Genomic DNA, 21,595 nt, shown 5'->3' on the forward strand with positions numbered 1-21,595 from the left:
GCCCATCTATCCAGGTCCCTCTGGAAGTTTTGGATCAGTGGAGTGTAATTCCACCTAAACAGAGTTGACCTGTTGGCTGTTAAGTTGATACCCAGATATGTTAGATAATGTTCTTTGTGTATAAACCCAAAATGGGAGGCTATATTAGTTTGCTCTGTCTTAGGAAAATTTACAAATAATGCTTTGGGTTTATCAATGTTAATCTTTAACCCTGAGATCTTCTCAAATTCGTGAAGGAGAGAAAACAAGTGAGGGAGTGTAGTGTGGGGACTTATTAATGTTAGCAGGAGATCATCCGCTGAGAGGCTGACTTTATATTGGTCTCCCATATTCTCAGGGCCCAGGATATTCTGATCTCTCCTTATTGCTTCCACAATGGGTTTCATTGTAAGTGCAAAAAGATCCGGAGATAGAGGACAGCCCTGCCTGGTACCCTCTGAATATTAATTGGAGTGGGGTGTGGTGACGGGAGTTTTACATAAGCGATAGGGCTATCATATAACAATTGGAGGCACTTTATAAGTTTAGGGGAGAATCCGACTTCCGATAGAGCCGTAAAGAGATATGTCCAGGACGCCGAATCGAAAGCCCTCAGTATCTAATGCAAGCAGGAGAAGTCGCTTTCGCTGTAGGTTAGTTGTATGAATAATATTTAACGCTCTCCTAATATTATCTGGGGCCTGTCGCGCTGGTATAAAACCAACCTGATCCCGATGGATGAGGTGAGGGAGGATTTTATTGGTCCTGTCACAATGGATGTAAAGATTTTGAAGTCAATGTATAAGAGGGATATAGGTCTATAATTTGTGGTGAGATGATCTTTCTTAGGATTAGGGATTACGGTTACATGCGCCACGTAGAGCTCAGGGGGCAGCTGTGAGCCATTTAGTAGTGAATTACAGAGGTTTTTATATGTGGTGTCAGCACATCGCTGCATTTTTTATAATATATTGCTGTAAGACCATCCGGCCCCGGGGCCTTTCCTCTTTTTAGTTTTTTGAGTGTTGAAACTATTTCCTCCTCAGAGATGTGTAAATGGAGTTGTTGTGCCGCGGACTCAGTCAGGTTAGGTAGATGTAGTGTGTGAAGGAATGACTCCAGTAGTGAGGGGGGTGATTGTGGGGGGAATACAAACTCCGGGGGTATTCATTATAAGTGCTATACATGACATCGGGGTGGGCTGAGATATGACCCTTAGGGTCTTTTATAGAGGAGATTATATGCAGTGACTCTCTCATTCTGAGCTTACGAGCGGCATCTTATTAGGCTTATTGGCATGGTGATAAAACGCGGCTTTACTCCAAGTTAGCGCCTCTCCGTCCTGGTGGTGAGAATGGCGTCTAATTGTCATTTCATATCTTGTATTTGTGTAGATAAGTATAGGGGTGAAGAGCGCTGATTGGCCAATTCTAACTCCTGCAGTTTCTCCTCCAGTCTGGGCTGTAATTCAGACCTTTCTTCTTCCTGTTGGCCGATAACTTATCACAGAACCGGGAATAGATTTTCTGTGCGCGAGTCACATTGCTCCAAGTGAGGCCTCCTCCGCTGTGTGAGTTTAGGGGAAATTTGTTACATCTTCTCTTATAGCGGTTACATTAGAGATTTGGGCATTTTAGCTCCTGGTGTGGAGTCGATAGCACAATCATATGCCGCCATATAGTAGACGGCCGGTAACTGGTGAGAATTCCCTCCTGTGTGGGGTCTATTTCCCTCCAGAGAAATCACACGTTACATTCCACACACAACACTGTGTAGAGAAGGCGGCGCGGGGTAATTGTGCCAGTAGTGAGGGGCGAATAATGGCGGGAATGTCACTGACTGAGGAGAAGGCTCCATGGAGGTCTGCACTCCGGAGATCATGTGACCCCTGACTCCTCCCCTCCTGTGACCTCATCACAGGTCCTGTGCACAGAGCAGCCATATATGTGGAGTGCGGCTCTGCAGGTGGAGGTATGTGGAGATTCCCCATTACTGAGCGCGGGGGACATTAACCCCTTCTGCACTGAGACTCTTTATAAGAATCATCACGTTTCTGTTTCCTGTAATAGATACATACAACCCCACTATGGAGGACAGGCAGTGAGGAGACGGAGTGTTCCCATTGTACAGGGCCCCTTTCTTGGCCCCACACAGTGTAATGCCCCCATTATGCCCCTGTAAGCAGGGTTCTGCCCCACAACCAGCTGCCTCGGGCACTTTACCATGGCCGGTACCTCTGATTCCTCCCCGCACCCCTTTCCTTTGGGGCTATGGCTACCGTGGCACACACTGAGGCCCCTGATCATGTGACCCCTGACTCCTCCCCTCCTGTGACCTCATCACAGGTCCTGTGTGCACAGAGCAGTCATATATGTGGCAGACGCTCCTGGACCTTCTGCTTTCTGTGCTGGTTCCTCCTGTGAGTCCTATTAACCCTTTCGCTCCCTGTCTTCTCCTTTCTGACAGGACAATCTCTGAATTCGGACAGTGTGACAGGAATTTCAGCAATGTGGAAGGAAGAAATGACAATTTTAGTGTTTTCCTCACAGAAATGTGACTTTCCCCCCAATGTATCATTGTCCTAAAGGTGACAGGAGCGCTGAGGCCGCACAGTGCGCCGTGTCTCCTGAGTGCCGATACCCCACAGGCTCGGGAGGGAAGGGGCGCCATTGTGGCTGGGATAGACGGCGGACGCCGTGTGACGAGCTCTGACACCAGAACAGCAGAGACCCCACAAGTGGCCCCATGTTACCCCCTCCACCTCTGGGGGCTCATCTAGGGGGCAGGGAGGATTATTAACCCTCAGGGGGTCACAGAATTGTGTAACATTGAGCGGAGGAATGAAATGTTCCCACTAAAATGTCGCTCCGTCCCCAAGTCTGTAATTATCACACGGGAGAAGAGGAGAAAACAGAAACCACTTGTTCCACAATTTCCCCTGAGCGCCGATACCCCATAAGGGGCCGGACACTCCTCAGGAGGGAAGGAGCGCCGTCTGACAGGGCAGAGTCTGCTCTTATGGTGTTAGGGGGTCACATTATCAGAGCCCCCAATAAGAGGCGCCATGTTACACCCGCCACCTCTCAATTACTCATCTGTCTCCCAGAATTTTATACCATTGGGCGATAAGGAAAAAATAATTACATTTTACCACAAAAAACAGTTTTCTCCCCAGAGCAGCCATAGAAGCTGTCAGAGCTGAGAGAGAGACTGGATTGTTACAGCTGCCTGAAGAAGGAGCCGCTGTGCTCTGCAAGCTGCAAACATACTATTATCTGGTTATAAAGGCGTCACTCCGAGAATAGTTATATCATCATTGGGCAGAAAAGTCTTCACATCCATCTTGTAATATAGGAAAGCCTAAGGCCAGAAATAATCCCCATAAATCACTGTACATGGAGACTTTGGGATCAGATCATTTCTGTCCATTGTGATTGTGGAAACAAAAAATCTTTTCTAAAAGCCTCAAACTTCTGTGTGTGACTCAGAGCTGAGATCTAACGTGATAGAAGATTCCAGTGCGGGGAAGACGGGAAACCTTCATATAGACGGCCGGTGGGGATGGAGTCAGTGACCGACTCTGGCCACATCTGTCTCTAGAGCCGTAGTAGAAGATGAAGATGTCGTCCTCATCATGAAGGAGTTATTTCTCATGTCGCGTGTAATGAATATCTCCTGCAGTATTGCTAATGCCGATTCCAGTGTCGGTAATGAGACGAGAATTAGCGTTATGGAAGATGAGTCTATGAGGAACGTGTTCAGCTGCCGACTCCGAGGAGGAAACTGCTTGTTGTCTGTGGCCTAAATATATAGGTTTTATTAGTAGATGTCAGGGAAGAAAACTAAACCCTGTAAGATAATAAATCTCCTCATATGTTTCCCTTATTATCTCCAGTAATTGTATTATTACACAGGATTCTTATGATTTTACATCGGATCATCTTCTTCTCATTCAGGTCTCTACAATATCGGATCCTCTCAGTGAAGATCTTCTACAGAAGAGAGTTTTCCTGATTTACCCATCAAGGATGGATATGGACAGAGACAAGATGGCGGAGAGGATGTTACACCTCACCCTAGAGATCCTCTTCCGTCTCACTGGAGAGGTGAGAGATTCTGATGACGTCACATTACATCATTCTTATCTATGGGAATAACAGATGGACAGAACTGGAGAGGTGAGGACTCTGGAAATGTCTGTAGTGAGATTTATTAATGTGTCTCTCCATAACCAGGATTACACAGTGGTGAAGAAGACCTCTAGTGTTCGCTGTCAGGACCCTGTGTCTGAGGGATGTGGAAGACCCCTGAGCCCATTCACGGGGCCTCCACCTCACCCCCTGATCCATGAGGACATCAATGACCAGAAGATCCTAGAACTCATCTACAAGATGATTGAGCTGCTGACTGGAGAGGTGACACTGCTGGGAATGCTGGGACATTATACAGTAACACTATGAAGGGATCGGGGGATGACGGTATCATTGTATGTGTCAGGTTCCTATAAGGTGTCAGGATGTCGCTGTCTATTTCTCCATGGAGGAGTGGGAGTATTTAGAAGGACACAGAGATCTGTACAAGAACGTCATAATGGAGGTTCCCCAGCCCCTCACATCTCCAGGTAGTAGACAGGACTAAATACACACGGCCTATAATTATCTGTATGTAGAGAATGAATTCAGTCCCTGTATGTGTTTCCTCCAGATCTATCCAGTAAGAGGACAACACCAGAGAGATGTCCCCGTCCTCTTCTTCCACCGGACTGTAAACAAGAAGATCCCAGTGCTCCTCAGGATCCTCAGGTAGATGGAGAGGTGTCAGGAGATCTCCCCTATGATGTGTAGACGGCTGTGAAGGTTTTGTGCTCAGTCTTGTTTTATCCACCAGTATTATATGTTTTATACTTGTGTAATGAGAACGGTGGAGATGGCAGGATTAGAGCTGATCATAGATGGGACTTCTCCATCTGTCGGTGACTTTTACAATATTTGTTTCAGGGTGAAGATCTGACCCATATTAATACTACAGAGACATATGTGAGGGGTGATGAGTGGTATAAAGAGGAGATTCCCACATATGACTACCCAGGTGAGTAGTAACCACTGAATGCAGAGAAGTCACAGATTCCTCTCAGTCACTGGCTGTGGCTGCTTTATCGGTGGTGTAGTCCGGCCGTACCATGATCGCCATTTTGTCTCTAGACCACAACATTCTCCTCCACCCAAAACTGTTCAATTGACTTTGGGTATTGAAAGTCCTTTTCTATAGACCTTACAACCAATTACATTGTTTTTGATCCTAAGGAATTCAGATTACTGCACAATCTCTCCTGAAATGGGGAGCAATATTATTTTCTCTAATCTTCTGGTCAGGATCCATAGTAGCTCCAATGGTCCACCATAAATGAGGGCAACTCTGGTTTACTGTTGTGTAATCTGTATTTGTAGTTTTCAGTTAATGAGATTCTCGTGCTCTGGGGTGGGGCTGTGGGTGGGCTGTGGGCGGGGCTTTATGTGGTGCTCTGATTACATGTTCATCTGTATTGGCTTATGACAGGTCGCTGACCCCTCACTGACCTGCCCCCATTATTACATAATGCATATAATAGCATTGATATTATTGGTGATAATGCCTATAATATTGTGGCTATTGTGAGGCTTAGAAAAAAATTACATCCAGCACAATGTCACCGGCGATGGCGGCGCCTGCGCAGTAGCATCTATATCAACTGTATCAATTTTTTTCATTAGGAAGTTATAAGGGTGAAAAGTTGACCAGCGATTTCTCATTTTTACAACAAAATTTACAACACCATTTTTTAGGGACCACCTCACATTTGAAGTGAGTTTTGGGGGTCAATATGACAGAAAATACCCAAAAGTGACACCATTGTAAAACTGCACCCCTCCAGGTGCTGAAAACCACATTCAAGAAGTTTATTAACCCTTCAGGGGCTTCACAGGAATGAATGGAATGTGGAAGAAAAAAACATTTACTTTTCTTTCACAAAAATTTTCTTTAGACCTAATTTTTTTTCACTTTCGCAAGGGTAACAGGAGTAAATGGACTATACAATTTGTTGTGCAATTTCTCCTGAGCATGCCGATACCCCATATGTGGGAGAATACTACTCTTTGGGCGCATGGCAGGGCTCGGAAGGGAAGGGGTGCCATATTGGAGAGCAGATTTTGCTGGAATTGTTTGTGGGTGACATGTCACATTGTCAGAGCCCCTGAGGTGCCAGAACAGCATAAGCCCCCAAAAGTGACTGCATTTTACCAAATACTTCCCTGAATGAATTCTTCTAGTGGTGCAGTGAGTATACTGACACCACAGCTGTTCCATAGAAAATTATACTATTGGGCAGTGAAGAAAAAATAATTACTGTATTTTTTCGGACTATAAGACGCACCCCAAATTTTCAAAAGGAAAATAGGGGAAAAAATATGCTAAATGGGGGTTCATCTATCAGTCTGAATTCAGCTTACCGGGGGGAATCAGCACAGGTGCAAGAGTGGACACAGAGGTTGTTTGATGGTCCAGGCTGGTGTGGTGGCCTCCGGAAAATCCCATCCCAGGCTGGGGCGGCAGCGCTCTGTGCTGGGGCGGTGGCACTCTGTGTTGGGGCGGTGGCACTCTGTGCTGGGGCGGCAGCGCTCTGTGCTGGGGCGGTGGCACTCTGTGCTGGGGCGGTGGCACTCTGTGCTGGGGCGGTGGCTCTCTGTGCTGGGGCGGCGGCGCTCTGTGCTGGGGCGGCGGTGGCAGCGCTCTGTGCTGGGGCGGTGGCACTCTGTGCTGGGGCGGTGGCACTCTTTGCTGCGTGAGGGGCTCTGCCGCCATTATGTCAAAGCCAGAGGCCCCTGCTGCTCCATTGCTGTGATGCGGTGGCCTCCGGCAAAATGGCAGCTGGGGTGGCGCATGCTCACATTCAGATCTCGGCAACGAGATCTTGGGATGAGATCTGATTCTGAGCATGCGCCGCCCACAGTGGTAATTTTTCCGGAGACCACTGCGGGGGTCTCCGGGCTTTGACAAAATGCCGGCGGAGCCCTCCACGCAGCACAGAGCGCCGCCGCAACATTTGTAAGTATATACCGACTATAAAACGCACCATTTCCACCCCCCAAATTTCTTGGGAAAAAATGTGTCTTATAGTCTTATGGTATATTTTTACCACTAAAATGTTGTTTTACCCCAGATTTTACATTGGAAAATGGGTAGATAGGTAAATGTTCACTACACCCATAGATGAATTCACAGAGGGGTGTAATTTCCAATTCCCAGAGGGGCGTCATTTCCAAAATGGGGTCACTTCAGGGGGGAATCTGCTGTTATGGCACTTTGGAGATCCGCTAAGTGCCAGAACAACAGAATCCCCCTGAAGTGACCCCATTTTGGAAATGACACCCCTCTGAGAATTCATCTATAATAATAATCATTTTATTTCTATAGCGCCGACATATTCCGCAGCACTTTACATTTCAGAGGGGATTTGTACAGACAATAGACATTACAGCATAACAATAATCACATAGATCATAACAGATACCAAGAGGAATGAGGGCCCTGCTCACAAGCTTACAGTCTATGAGGAAAGAGGGAGACACGAAAGGTGGGTGGTAACAGTTGCCCTGATTGTATGGACCAGTCATAATGTTAAGTGTGTAACAGTACAGACACAGAGGACTAATGGATGCATAAAGCATGTGGGAACATGATGCGGGGAACCTGGTTATGGTGCAACTTTTGGCTGTGCCACACAGGGATAGATTAGGTTAATGTGTTGAGGTGGTAGGACAGTCTGAATAAATGCATTTTAAGGGCACTATATCTATGGATATAGTGACCATTTTCACTACATGGATGATTTCCAGAAACACGTAGAGGAAGTTTTAGAGCAAAAATGTCATTGTAGTGCCCAATATATTGTGCCCAGCTTGTGTCTCTGGAGACCTCCCCCCACCTACCCCCGGAAATTGTTAAGTCCGCTCTACTCAAATGTGTCTGTCACTAAATAATCCAAATGCTTGAATGTCAAAACAGTTCAAAAACGTGGTTCTGTGTGGAAGATTGTAAAGCCGTCATGGAGGCATAAGGCTGGCAATGATGGGCATTGTGGGTAATAATAGCGGGGATCATGCCTCATTCCTCTCTAGGAACATACACGACATCTTCTCTGGGGGTTCTTTCTTGTTTCAGTTACTGGGATGAGTGCAATAAAATGTCGCTCAGTGAGTCTTTTAGAATCTGAAGATGTGAGAAGATTGGACAAAATTATCAAAAACAAGATTTTCAGTGACCTTTTCCTGATAATCAAGGAAAGTGTCTGCATTTCCGTTTTTTTTGCATAACCCAAAAGATTTATATGTGGCTACGTTAAACAAATACATGACTAACTTTTTATACCAGATATATGGTTTTCTTGATACCTGGTATGGCTGTAAAACCTGATCTGCAAGGTCCACACCCCCACTTCCCTCCCTTATCCTCCCCTCTTTTGAAGTCCACTCTGTCTGCATCTATTCTCCCTCCAACCTCCAAGTGGCCGTCATATACCGACATCCAGGCCCGGCCACTGCCTTCATTGACCAATTCTTTACCTGGCTCCTTCACTTCCTCTCTGCTGACATTCCCACCATCATCATGGGTGACTTCAACATCCCCATTGACACCCACCAGTCAACTGCCTCCAAACTCCTGTCCCTTACTTCATCTTTTGGACTTACTCAGTGGTCCTCCTCAGCCACCCACACAGATGGACACACATTAGACCTGGTCTTCACCAGCCTCTGCTCTCTTTCTAACTTCACCACCTCCCCTCTTCCTCTATCCGACTCACTTTCTCATCCCTGTCCTCTCCTGTCATCCAAGTCCAGCAACATGTGCACCCCCGCAGAAACCTTGCACACCTAGACACCCACACGCTCTCTGACTCTATTCTACCACTGTCCTCCATATCCTCACTCCACGACACAGACACTGCCACTAATTTCTACAATGCCATCGACTCGGTCGCCCCTGTCATGCATAACAGAGTGCGACAAATCAATGGACAACCCTGGTACAATAACATCACTAAAATGCTTCAGCAAGCATCCAGAATTGCTGAACGGCGCTGGAAGAAAACACATTCTCAAGACGACTTCACTGCACTCAAACAAGCAACACTCGCATTCAAATCTGCCCTCACCTCTGCTAAACAGGCCTTCTTTACATCCCTTGTATCTTCCTTATCCCACAACCCCAAACAATTGTTCAATACTTTTAACTCCCTCCTCCGCCCACCACTGCCCCCTCCAACTTCCCTAATCTCTGCCGAGTACTTTGCCGCACACTTCAAAAACAAGATAGACCAAACACAGCAAGTCTTTATTGCCCAACCACCACAACCCCTTTGTATACCAGACCAATGCCCAAACCCCATAACCTCCTTATCTAACATCACTGAAGGGGAGCTTGCTCATCTTCTCTCCAAATCACACCTCACCACTTTTGCACTTGACCCTATCCCAACCCACCTCCTCCCCAACATCACCACCACTCTTATCCCATCCCTAACCCACCTCTTCAACCTATCACTAACTTCTGGTACCTTCCCTTCTGCTTTCAAACATGCCACAATCACGCCTATCCTTAAAAAGCCAACCCTCGATCCAACAGCCACGTCCAGCTATCGCCCAATATCACTGCTCCCGTTCTCATCTAAACTTCTGGAGCAGCATGTCCACGCTGAACTTTCCTCCCACCTCTCATCTAACTTGCTCTTTGACAATCTACAATCTGGCTTCCGCCCCCATCATTCCACTGAGACAGCCCTGACCAAAATTACCAACGACCTACTTGCAGCCAAAGCTAACGGACAATACTCTATACTTCTCCTTCTAGACCTGTCCTCTGCTTTCGACACAGTTGACCACTGCCTCCTACTACAGATCCTCTCCTCCTTTGGCATCAAAAACTTCGCCCTATCCTGGATCTCCTCATACCTTTCCAACCGCACATTCAGTGTCTCCCACTCCCACACTACCTCCTCATCCCACCCTCTCTCTGCTGGAGTCCCCCAAGGCTCTGTTCTAGGACCCCCACTCTTCTCAATGTACACACTTGGCCTGGGGCAACTCATAAAGTCCCACGGATTCCTGTGCCACCTTTATGCCGGTGATACGCAGATCTACCTCTCTGGCCCAGACGTCACCTCTCTGCTCTCCAGAATCCCAGAGTGTCTATCAGCCATATCCTTCTTCTTCTCCTCTCACTGTGGACAAATCTGAACTAATCATCTTTCCACCATCTCACAGATCTTCCTTACCCGACCTTTCTATAACAATTGATGACATCATGCTTTCCCCCGTACCGGAGGTCCGCTGCCTCGGAGTAACCCTTGACTTTGCCCTGTCCTTCAAACCACACATCCAAGCTCTCTCCACCTCCTGTCGCCTCCAGCTCAAAAATATTTCCAGAATCCATCCCTTCCTCAACCCTCAATCTACTAAACTACTTGTGCATGCCCTCATCTTCCGCCTCGACTATTGCAACATCCTTTTCTGTGGCCTCCCTGCTAACACCCTCGAACCTCTCCAGTCCATCCTTAACTCTGCCGCCCGACTAATTCATCTCTCTCCTCACTAATCCTCCGCTTCTCCCCTCTGCAAATCTCTTCACTGGCTCCCATTCCCTCAGCGTATCCAATTCAAATTACTAATACTGACCTACAAGGCCATCTGCAACCTGTCTCCTCCATACATCTCTGAACTAATCTCCCGATACCTTCCCTAACGTAATCTCCGGTCCTCCCAAGACCTCCTTCTCACCTCCACACATTCGTCCTCACCCAACTGCCTCCAAGACTTCTCACGAATAGCCCCCATCCTCTGGAATTCCCTGCCCCAACACGTCCGGCTAACCACACTCGGATCCATCAAACGGAACCTGAAAACCCACCTCTTCAGGATAGCCTACAGCCTGCAATCATCCCCACTGCCTCCTCACCACTACTGGAGCTACCGCCTCTCCATCACTGGAGCAGCTGCAACCCCCCAACTTACTGTCTCCTTCCCCACCATCCTGTAGCATGTAAGCCCACCATCGCCGGTGACATTTTTCTGGATGTCATTTTTTTTTCTAAGCCTCACAATAGCCATAATATTATAGGCATTATCACCAATAATATCAATGCTATTATATGCATTATGTAATAATGGGGGCAGGCCAGTGAGGGGTCAGCGACCTGTCATAAGCCAATACAGATGAATATGTAAGCAGAGCACCACATATTCATATTGTATAAAAGCGTCAAAATTTAAAAAAAGCATACATGAGGTATCGCTGTAATCGTATTAACCCGAAGAATAAAACTGCTTTATCAATTTTACCACACGCGGAACGGTGTAAACGCACCCCTCAGAAGAAATTCATGAAATGCTGTTTTTTTTGTTCATTTTGCGTCCCAAAAATCGGAATAAAAAGCGATCAAAAGATGTCACATATCCGAACATGATACCAATAAAAGCGTCAACTCGTCCCGCAAAAAATAAGACCTCACATGACTCTGTGGGCCAAAATATGGAAAAATTATAGCTCTCAAAATGTGGTGATGCAAAAACTATTTTTGCAATAAAAAGCGTCTTTTAGCGTGTGACAGCTGCCAAGCGTAAAAACCGCCATAAATAGTAAATCAAACCCCCCGTTATCACCCCCTTAGTTAGGGAAAAATAATAAAATTAAAAGAAAATGTATTTATTTCCATTTTCCCATTTGGGTTAGGGTTAAGGCTAGGGCTAAGGTTAGGGTTAGGGCTAGGGCTAGGGCTGAGATTAGGGTTAGGGGTGTGTTGGGGTTAGGGTTGGAGTTATAATTGGGGGGGTTTCCACTGTTTGGGAACATCAGGTGCTCTCCAAACGCAACATGGCGTCTGATCTCAATTCCAGCCAATTCTGCGTTAAAAAAGTTAAACGGTGGTCCTTCCCTTCCAAGCTCTGCCATGCGCCCAAACAGTGGTTTACCCCTACATATGGGGTATCAGCCTACTCAGGAGAAATTGCACAATAACTTTTGGGGTCCAATTTCTCGTGTTACCCTTGGGGAAATAAAACATTAGGAGCAAAAATATCATTTTTGTGGAAAAAAATATAATTTTTTTTATTTGTATGGCTCTACATTATAAAGTTCTGTGAAGCACTTGGGGGTTCAAAGTGCTCACCACACATCTAGATAAATTCCTTGGGGGGGTCTAGTTTCCAAAATGGTGTCATTTGTGGGGGGTTTCCACTGCTTAGGCACATTAGGGGCTCTCCAAATGCAACATGGCGTCCGATCTCAATTCCAGCCAAAAAAGTAAAATGGCACTGCTTCCCTTCCGAGCTCTGCCGTGCACCCAAATAGTGTTTTATCCCCACATATGGGGTATCAGCGTACTCAGGACAAATTGCACAATAACTTTTGGGGTCCTGTTTCCCTTGGGAAAATAAAAATTGTTGGTGAAAAGATCATTTTTTTGGCAAAAATATGTTTTTTTAATTGTACGGCTGTATATTATAAACTTCTGTGAAGCCCATGTGGGTTCATAGTTCTCACCACATATCTTGATAAGTTCGTTGGGGGGGTCTAGTTTCCAAAATGGGGTCACTTGTGGGGAGTTTCCACTGTTTGGGCACATCAGGGTCTCTCCAAATGTGACGTGGTGTCCGATCTCAATTCCAGCCAATTTTGTGTTGAAAAATTCAAACGGCGCTCGTTCCCTTCCGAGTTCTGCCATGCGTCGAAACAGTGGTTCCCCCCACATATCAGGTATCAGCGTACTCAGGACAAATTGCACAATAACTTTTCCAGTCCAATTTCTCCTGTTACCTTTGGTAAAATAAAAAAAATGGACCTGAAGTAATTTTTTTGTGAAAAAAAGTTAAATGTTCATTTTTTTAAAAACATTCAAAAAAATTCCTGTGAAGCACCTGAAGGGTTAATAAACTTCTTGATTGTGGTTTTGAGCACCTTGAGGGGTGCAGTTTTTAGAATGGTGTCACTTTTGGGTATTTTCTATCATATAGACCCCTCAACGTGGCTTCAAATGTGATGTGGTCCATAAAAATAAAATGGTGTTGTAAAAATGAGAAATCGCTGGTCAACTTTTAACCCTTATAACTAACAAAAAAACTTTTGGTTCCAAAATTGTGCTGATGTAAAGTAAACATGTGGGAAATGTTACTTATTGAGTTTTTTGTGTGCCATATCTCTGCGATTTAAGGGCATTAAAATTCAAAGTTGGAAAATTGCAAACATTTTCGAAATTTTCACCAAATCTCCATTTTTTTCACGAATAAACGCAAATTATATGTATGAAATTTTACCACTAACATGAAGTGCAATATCTCACGAGAAAACAATGTCAGAATCACCAGGATCTATGAAAGCGTTCTAGAGTTATTACCTCATAAAGGGACAGTGGTCAGAATTGTAAAAATTGGCCTGGGCATTAAGGTGCAAACCACCATTGGGGGTAAAGGGGTTAAGAACTTTTCTGTCAAGTCTTTGATGATGGTTCCAATTTTGAATAGTCTGTCATGTTCTGGGGCATTTCTGGGCAGGCATTGACTATTGTTGTTAAAATGCTAAAATCTCATGAGCATCTCATAACGGGTCCTCGGAAGAACGGCAGAAAACATTGAGGTGGTTTGAACAGGGCGGTTGGACCAATAGGACAGAATGCTCATTTTTTTTAACAAGCCCCATAGCGAATGTAAGTCCTAAAATGTTTTCATTTCTAGACAGGAAAGATATATATCTTTGTACCGTGTTAGCCAGTAGATAGAAGAATATTTAGAATTGAGAGTCCTCAGTGGTTGATACCTTTTAATTTGGGCGGCACGGTGGCTCAGTGGTTCAAATCCCACCAAGGACAACATCTGCAAGGAGTTTGTATGTTCTCCCCGTGTTTGCGTGGGTTTCCTCCGGGTACTCCGGTTTCCTCCCACATTCTAAAGACATACTGATAGGGAATTTAGATTGTGAGCCCCATCGGGGACAGTGATGATAATGTGTGCAAACTGTAAAAGCGCTGCAGAATATGTTAGCGCTATATCAAAATAAAGATTATTAAGATTATTATTATTTTAATTTCTAACTGTTAGCCATTAAAAGGTATCAACCACTGAGGACTCTCAATTCTAAATATTCTTCTTTTATTTCTAGACATTTGTTGGTGTCCATAAATTCGACCTAACATAATAGGATTGTGGATTCTGGCAGATGAATTGGGACACATATACATTTGTAGGACAATATGCTCTAGCAAGCTATCTCTCAGAAACAAATTTTTAAAAAAATTGGTCCGAAATTTTCCACCTCCACATTTATACCAGTAATGGCATTAAAATTAGAGATGAATGGAGTAGCCGAATCCGAAGCCTCCCATCTGGGAAATGCTACATCAAGAGGCAAAGCCCCCTGGACATTGGTGTGCGCCAATTCATGAGCACTAGGGACAGCGCTAGTACTGGGCATTGTTCCCTGAGTTGGAGACATTTCTCCAGAAGCGCTATTTGTCCTTCTTGTTGTACTGGTCCTTGTGTGTGAGGATGGACCAGAATCACTGCTCATTTCTGAGCTATCACTGTCGCTGCTACTAAAGCCCTCGAAATCCACATCTCCATCTGACACTGCACTTTCTTCACTGTCAGAACATAAAAGTGCATAAGCCTCCTCTGCGCTATAATACTGACCGGCCATTTTATTCTTTTTTTTTTTTTCCCGAAATAGAAAACTCTGACGTGACCAAATTATTGGGAAGGCAATTGAGAAAAGCCTAATTCTTTAGCCTACCCCTAACTTTAGAATAAACCTTAACTTTAGCCTAGCAGTAGCCCTAACACTAACCCTAACCATAGCACTAACCCTAACCTGCCTTATCTGTTTTTGTACTTTATAGCACAATCGCTGACACAGCTGTTACCAGCAGCACTTGTAACACTGTTTCTCCTCTAATCTCTCGCTGCTACCACAAACTTTCCTAGTGAATTGTATCATTGGCTAGTGTGATGCTGATGTCATCAGGACCTGAACCAATCAGGTCTAGATGAGGTCACAGGAAGCTTTGTGCGCCAGAATCCCCTCGTTATAAGGTATGTGGAGGTCCCGATGAGCACAAAACCGCCGACCGTAGACAAATTTCGGTACTGCACAAAGCCCTGCTAGCGCTAACGTTTATCTACTGTTGGCGGTTACAAAGCGGTTAAATTAAGGGTACCAAAATTTCTGTCCAGGCCTATTTCATGAGTTTTATTTTTTTTAAATTCTGTGGAAGCATGGTTGAAAAGCAATGTCTGACTTTCATTTGTTCATTTTCATAGATTTTTGATTTATTATTACTTTTGTCAGATTCAAGTTATTTCTGTGACCATTGTGGGTTTTTCTGTCATTAAACGAGGGGTACCAACAACATTGACCACGTGTGTAGGAGGAGTGAATATTTTGATTCCACAGTCACTTTCTGGAAATTAACACACAGTGGATGTTGGAGAGTGAAAATTACACATTTGCCATTTTCTTACCCAGCACATAGTGCCCAGATTGTGCTCCAGGAGACACACACCGCAAATTAAGTGGGTTCTTCTCACTATAGTATTGCTAAATACAGGGATCCTAAATGTTGTTTGCGCACACTGCAAGACTCCGAAGTGAGAGCGGATTTTGCTGGATCGGTTTATAGAAACCTTGTTGCTTTTCAACAGCCTTTGAGCCACTAATAGTGTGGGAACCTCTGTTTTTCCAATGACAGATGATGGACCTGAGTGGGGACTTGTTTTTTTGTGAGATGAGAATTGATATTATTTTTGCCTACATAACATTGATTGGTTTCTTTTTATTCGATATTTGGGAGGCAGAATGAACAAACAGTTGAACACCACACACTACTGGCTCATCCAACAAGGTTTTCTATTAGACTGTGAACTGTCATTGTCTTGGTAAATATTTAAAGTTTTTTACATAGCTTGCCATTTTTATGGAGAGTTTAAGTAGAAACATTCAAAAATATAAATATAAAACTCAAGGATATATTTTTTTTAAATTTGTTTTGATCTTAGCAGATGACTGTACCAGGAGATCAGATGGACAGCTGACATCTTCAATTTTTAAATCTGATGATCTTGAGATCCTACAAGATACAACTGAAGTGATTGCTATTACTCCAGATATACCATCATCCATTCACAGCAAAGATCTGTCATCTGATCCTTTGAAACAGGTCCCATCTTCTGATTCATTACTGACTACTAAAGGAAATCAAAGTCACAAAAAAGGCATTAAAAAACAAACTGCTCCTAAAGCAAAGAAGTCATTTTCATGTTCAGAATGTGGGAAATGTTTTACGTTGAAATCACGTCTTGTTAGACACCAAAGAACTCATGCAGGAGAGAAGCCTTTTTCATGTTCAGAATGTGGGAAATGTTTTGCACATAAAACACATTTTGTTACACATCAGAGAACTCACACAGGGGAGAAGCCTTTTTCATGTTCAGAATGTTGGAAATGTTTTGCACATAAATCACATTTTGTTATACATCAGAGAACTCACACAGGGGAGAAGCCTTTTTCATGTTCAGAATGTGGGAAATGCTATGCACATAAATCACATTTTGTTACACATCAGAGAACTCACACAGGGGAGAAGCCTTTTTCATGTTCAGAATGTGGGAAATGCTTTGCACATAAATCATATTTGGTTACACATCAGAGAACTCACACAGGGGAGAAGCCTTTTTCATGCTCAGAATGTGGGAAATGTTTTACGTTTAAATCACGTCTTGTTAGACACCAAAGAACTCACACAGGAGAGAAGCCTTTTTCATGTTCAGAATGTGGGAAATGTTTTGCACATCAATCACTTTTTGTTACACATCAGAGAACTCACACAGGGGAGAAGCCTTTTTCATGCTCAGAATGTGGGAAATGTTTTTACCAGAAATCAGATTTGGTTAAGCACCATAGAACTCACACAGGGGAGAAGCCTTTCTCATGCTCAGAATGTGGGAAATGTTTTAACCAGAAATCACATTTTGTTACTCACTATAGAACTCACACAGGAGAGAAGCCTTTTTCATGCTCCAAATGTGGGAAATGTTTTTACCAGAAATCAGATTTGGTTAAGCACCAGAGAACTCACACAGGGGAGAAGCCTTTTTCCTGTTCAGATTGTGGGAAATGTTTTAACCAGAAATCACATTTTGTTACACACCAGAGAACTCACACAGGGGAGAAGCCTTTTTCCTGTTCTGAATGTGGGAAATGTTTTAACCAGAAAAGGAATCTTGATGAACACCAAAGAACTCACACAGGAGAGAAGCCTTTTTCATGTTCAGAACGTGGGAAATGTTTTACTGAGAATTCAAGTATTGTTACACATGAGAGAATTCACACAGCAGATAAGCCATATTCATATTCAGAATGTGGGAAATATTTTAAATGTAAAATAAATCTTGATAGCCATCAAAGAACTCCCACAGGGAAGAAGCTTTTTTCCTGTTCAGAATGTGGGAAATGTTTTGCAGATAAATCACATTTTGTTACTCACCATAGAACTCACACAGGGGAGAAGCCTTTTTCCTGTTCAGAATGTGGGAAATATTTTAACCGGAAAGTGAATCTTGTTAGACATCAGAGCAGTCACACAGAGGAGAAGCCATTTTCATTTTCTTAATGTGGGAAATATTTTACTTGGAAATCAACTGTTAATAAACATCAGAGATGTCACAAAGGGGAGAAGACTTTTTTATGTTCATAATGTTGGAATAGGTTTAACCAAAACTGAATCTTCTTAAATGGGTTGTCTCTTGTCATTCCTCCTGTTTGCTGAAAAAAGAATAAAACTAAACTTTATTAATTCCAAATGTAAAACTATACCTATAATTCACCCCCTGAAGGTTAGTCAGAAGGTGACTAATAGAAAAAACATGTACCCCACAGTTCAGTATATGGGGTGAGGTGATGTATACACACTCACTCTCCAAGCCTCTCATTTCTATGGGTTTCATCGTCCTCACCAAAGACGACTCTTTAACCCCTTCACCCCCAAGGGTGGTTTGCACGTTCATGACCGGGCCAATTTTTACAATTCTGACCACTGTACCTTTATGAGGTCATAACTCTTGAACGCTTCCATGGATCCCGGTGATTCTGACATTGTTTTCTCGTGACATATTGTACTTCATGTTAGTGGTAAAATTTCATTCAAATAACTTGCGTTTATTTGTGAGAAAAACGGAAATTTGGCGAAAATTTTGAAAATTTCGCAATTTTCCAACTTTGAATTTTTATGCCCTTAAATCACAGAGATACGGCACACAAAAAACTTGATAACTAACATTTCCCACATGTTTACTTTACATCAGCACAATTTTGGAACCAAAATTTTTTTTTGTTAGGAAGTTATAAGGGTTAAAAGTTGACCAGCGATTTCTCATTTTTACAACACCATTTTATTTTTAGGACCACATCACATTTGAAGCCACTTTGAGGGGTCTATATGATAGAAAATACACAAAAGTGACACCATTCTAAAAACTGCACCCCTTAAGGTGCTCAAAACCACATTCAAGAAGTTTATTAACCCTTTAGGTGCGTCACAGGAATTTTTTTGAATATTTAAAAAAAAATGAACATCTAACTTTTTTTCATAAAAAAAATACTTCAGGTTCAATTTTTTTTATTTTACCAAGGGTAACAGGAGAAATTGAACTGCAAAAGTTATTGTGCAATTTGTCCTGAGTACGCAGATACCTGATATGTGGGGGGAACGACTGTTTCGGCGCATGGCAGAGCTCAGAATGGAAGGAGCGCCGTTTGACTTTTTCAATGCAAAATTGGCTGGAATTCAGATTGGACGCCATGTCACGTTTGGAGAGTCCCTGATGTACCTAAACAGTGGAAACCCCCTACAAGTGACCCCATTTTGGAAACTAGACCCCCCAAGGAACTTATCTAGATATGTGGTGAGAACTTTGAACCCACAAGGGCTTTACAGAAGTTTATAACGTACAGCGGTACAATTAAAAAATCATATTTTTTCCACAAAAATGATCTTTTCACCCCAATTTTTATTTTCCCAAGGGTAACAGGACCCTAAAAGTTATTGTGCAATTTGTCCTGAGTACGCTGATACCCCACATGTGGGGGTAAACCACTATTTGGGCGCATGGCAGAGCTCGGAAGGGAAGCAGCGCCATTTGACGTTTTTGGCTGGAATTGAGATCGGACACCATGTCGCGTTTGGAAAACCCCTGATGTACCAAAACAGTGGAAACCCCCCACAAATGACACCATTTTGGAAACTAGACCCCCTAAGGAACTTATCTAGATGTGTGGTGAGAACTTTGAACCCCCATGGGCTTCACAGAAGTTTATAACATAAAGCCATACAATTAAAAAATCATATTTTTTCCACAAAAATGATCTTTTCACCCTCAATTCTTATTTTTCCAAGGGTAACAGGACCCTAAAAGTTATTGTGCAATTTGTCCTGAGTACGCTGATACCCCACATGTGGGGGTAAACCACTATTTGGGCGCATGGCAGAGCTCGGAAGGGAAGCAGCGCCATTTGACGTTTTTGACTGGAATTGAGATCGGACACCATGTCGCGTTTGGAAAACCCCTGATGTACCAAAACAGTGGAAACCCCCAACAAATGACACCATTTTGGAAACTAGACACCCTAAGGAACTTATCTAGATGTGTGGTGAGAACTTTGAACCCCCATGGGCTTCACAGAAGTTTATAACATAAAGACATACAATTAAAAAATCATATTTTTTCCACAAAAATGATCTTTTCACCCTCAATTCTTATTTTTCCAAGGGTAACAGGACCCTAAAAGTTATTGTGCAATTTGTCCTGAGTACGCTGATACCCCACATGTGGGGGTAAACCACTATTTGGGGGCATGGCAGAGCTCGGAAGGGAAGCAGCGCCATTTGACGTTTTTGGCTGGAATTGAGATCGGACACCATGTCGCGTTTGGAAAACTCCTGATGTACCAAAACAGTGGAACCCCCCACAAATGACACCATTTTGGAAACTAGACCCCCTAAGGAACTTATCTAGATGTGTGGTGAGCACTTTGACCCCCCCAGTGCTTCACAGAAGTTTACAACGCCCGGGCGTGAAAATAAAAAATTCGTATTTTTTCCACAAACATGATCTTTTAGTCACCATTTTTTTATTTTCCCAAGGGTACCAGGAGAAATTGGACCCCAAAAGTTGTTGTCCAATTTGTCCTGAGTATGCTGATACCCCATATGTGGGAGAAAACTACTGTATGGGCACACGTCGGGGCTCGGAAGGGAAGTAGTGACGTTTTGGAATGCAGACTTTGATGGAATGGTCTGCGGGTGTCATATTGCCTTTGGAGAGCCCCTAATGTACCTAAACAGTGGAAACCCCCCACAAATGACACCATTTTGTAAACTAGACCCCCCAAGGAACTTATCTAGATGTGTGGTGAGCACTTTGACCCCCCCAGTGCTTCACAGAAGTTTACAACGCCCGGGCGTGAAAATAAAAAATTCGTATTTTTTCCACAAACATGATCTTTTAGTCACCATTTTTTTATTTTCCCAAGGGTACCAGGATAAATTGGACCCCAAAAGTTGCTTTCCAATTTGTCCTGAGTACGCTGCTACCCCATATGTGGGAGAAAACTACTGTATGGGCACACGTCAGGGCTCGGAAGGGAAGTAGTGACGTTTTGGAATGCAGACTTTGATGGAATGGTCTGCGGGTGTCATGTTGCCTTTGGAGAGCCCCTAATGTACCTAAACAGTGGAAACCCCCCACAAATGACACCATTTTGTAAACTAGACCCCCCAAGGAACTTATCTAGATGTGTGGTGAGCACTTTGACCCCCCCAGTGCTTCACAGAAGTTTACAACGCCCGGGCGTGAAAATAAAAAATTCGTATTTTTTCCACAAACATGATCTTTTAGTCACCATTTTTTTTATTTTCCCAAGGGTACCAGGAGAAATTGGACCCCAAAAGTTGTTGTCCAATTTGTCCTGAGTACGCTGACACCCCATATGTGGGAGAAAACTACTGTATGGACACACGTCGGGGCTCGGAAGGGAAGCAGTGACGTTTTGGAATGCAGACTTTGATGGAATGGTCTGCGGGTGTCATGTGCGTTTGGAGAGCCCCTGATGTACCTAAACTATTGAAACTCCCCACAAGTGACCCCATTTTGGACACTAGACCCCCAACGGAACTTATCTAGATGTGTGGTGAGCACTTTGAACCCCCAAGTGCTTCACAGAAGTTTATAACACTCGGACGTGAAAATAAAAAAATCATTTTTTTTCCACAAAAATGATATTTTTGCCCCCAATTTTTTATTTTCCTAAGGGTAACAGGAGAAATTGACCCCAAAAATTGTTTTGCAATTTGTCCTGAGTAGGCTGATACCCTACATGAGGGGGTAAAACACTGTTTGGGCGCATAGCAGAGCTTGGAAGGGAAGGAGCACCATTTGACTTTTTCAACTCAGAATTGGCTGGAATTGAGATCAGACGCCATGTTGCATTTGGAGAGCCCCTGATGTGCCCAAACAGTGGAAACCCCCAATTCTAACTCCAA

The 21,595-nt window shown here is 43.8% G+C and overlaps 2 protein-coding genes across 3 annotated transcripts in view; one reads left to right on the top strand and one right to left on the bottom strand.

Annotated features, from left to right (window-relative positions):
- Window positions 1-21,595, bottom strand: part of LOC141099680 (uncharacterized) — a 94,769-nt gene that overhangs the window by 16,987 nt on the left and 56,187 nt on the right. The gene's annotated exons all lie outside the window — the stretch shown is intronic.
- LOC141099672 (uncharacterized) lies at window positions 3,642-17,858 on the top strand. 2 transcript variants are annotated; one of them, XM_073587632.1, is made up of 6 exons: window positions 3,642-4,085; window positions 4,215-4,394; window positions 4,477-4,600; window positions 4,684-4,781; window positions 4,977-5,067; window positions 16,056-17,858. In XM_073587632.1, the coding sequence occupies exons 1-6, from the start codon at window positions 4,008-4,010 to the stop codon at window positions 17,666-17,668; spliced, it is 2,184 nt and encodes a 727-aa protein (XP_073443733.1). In that variant the 5' UTR covers window positions 3,642-4,007; the 3' UTR covers window positions 17,669-17,858. The 2 variants fall into 2 exon arrangements, with proteins under 2 accessions (XP_073443733.1, XP_073443734.1); XM_073587633.1 differs by having other exon boundaries at window positions 3,643-4,085; window positions 16,059-17,858.

The sequence above is a fragment of the Dendrobates tinctorius genome, unplaced genomic scaffold (genome assembly GCF_039654945.1).
Source record: "Dendrobates tinctorius isolate UK_male_01 unplaced genomic scaffold, ASM3965494v1 ptg000101l, whole genome shotgun sequence".
Taxonomy (NCBI): Eukaryota; Metazoa; Chordata; class Amphibia; order Anura; family Dendrobatidae; genus Dendrobates; species Dendrobates tinctorius.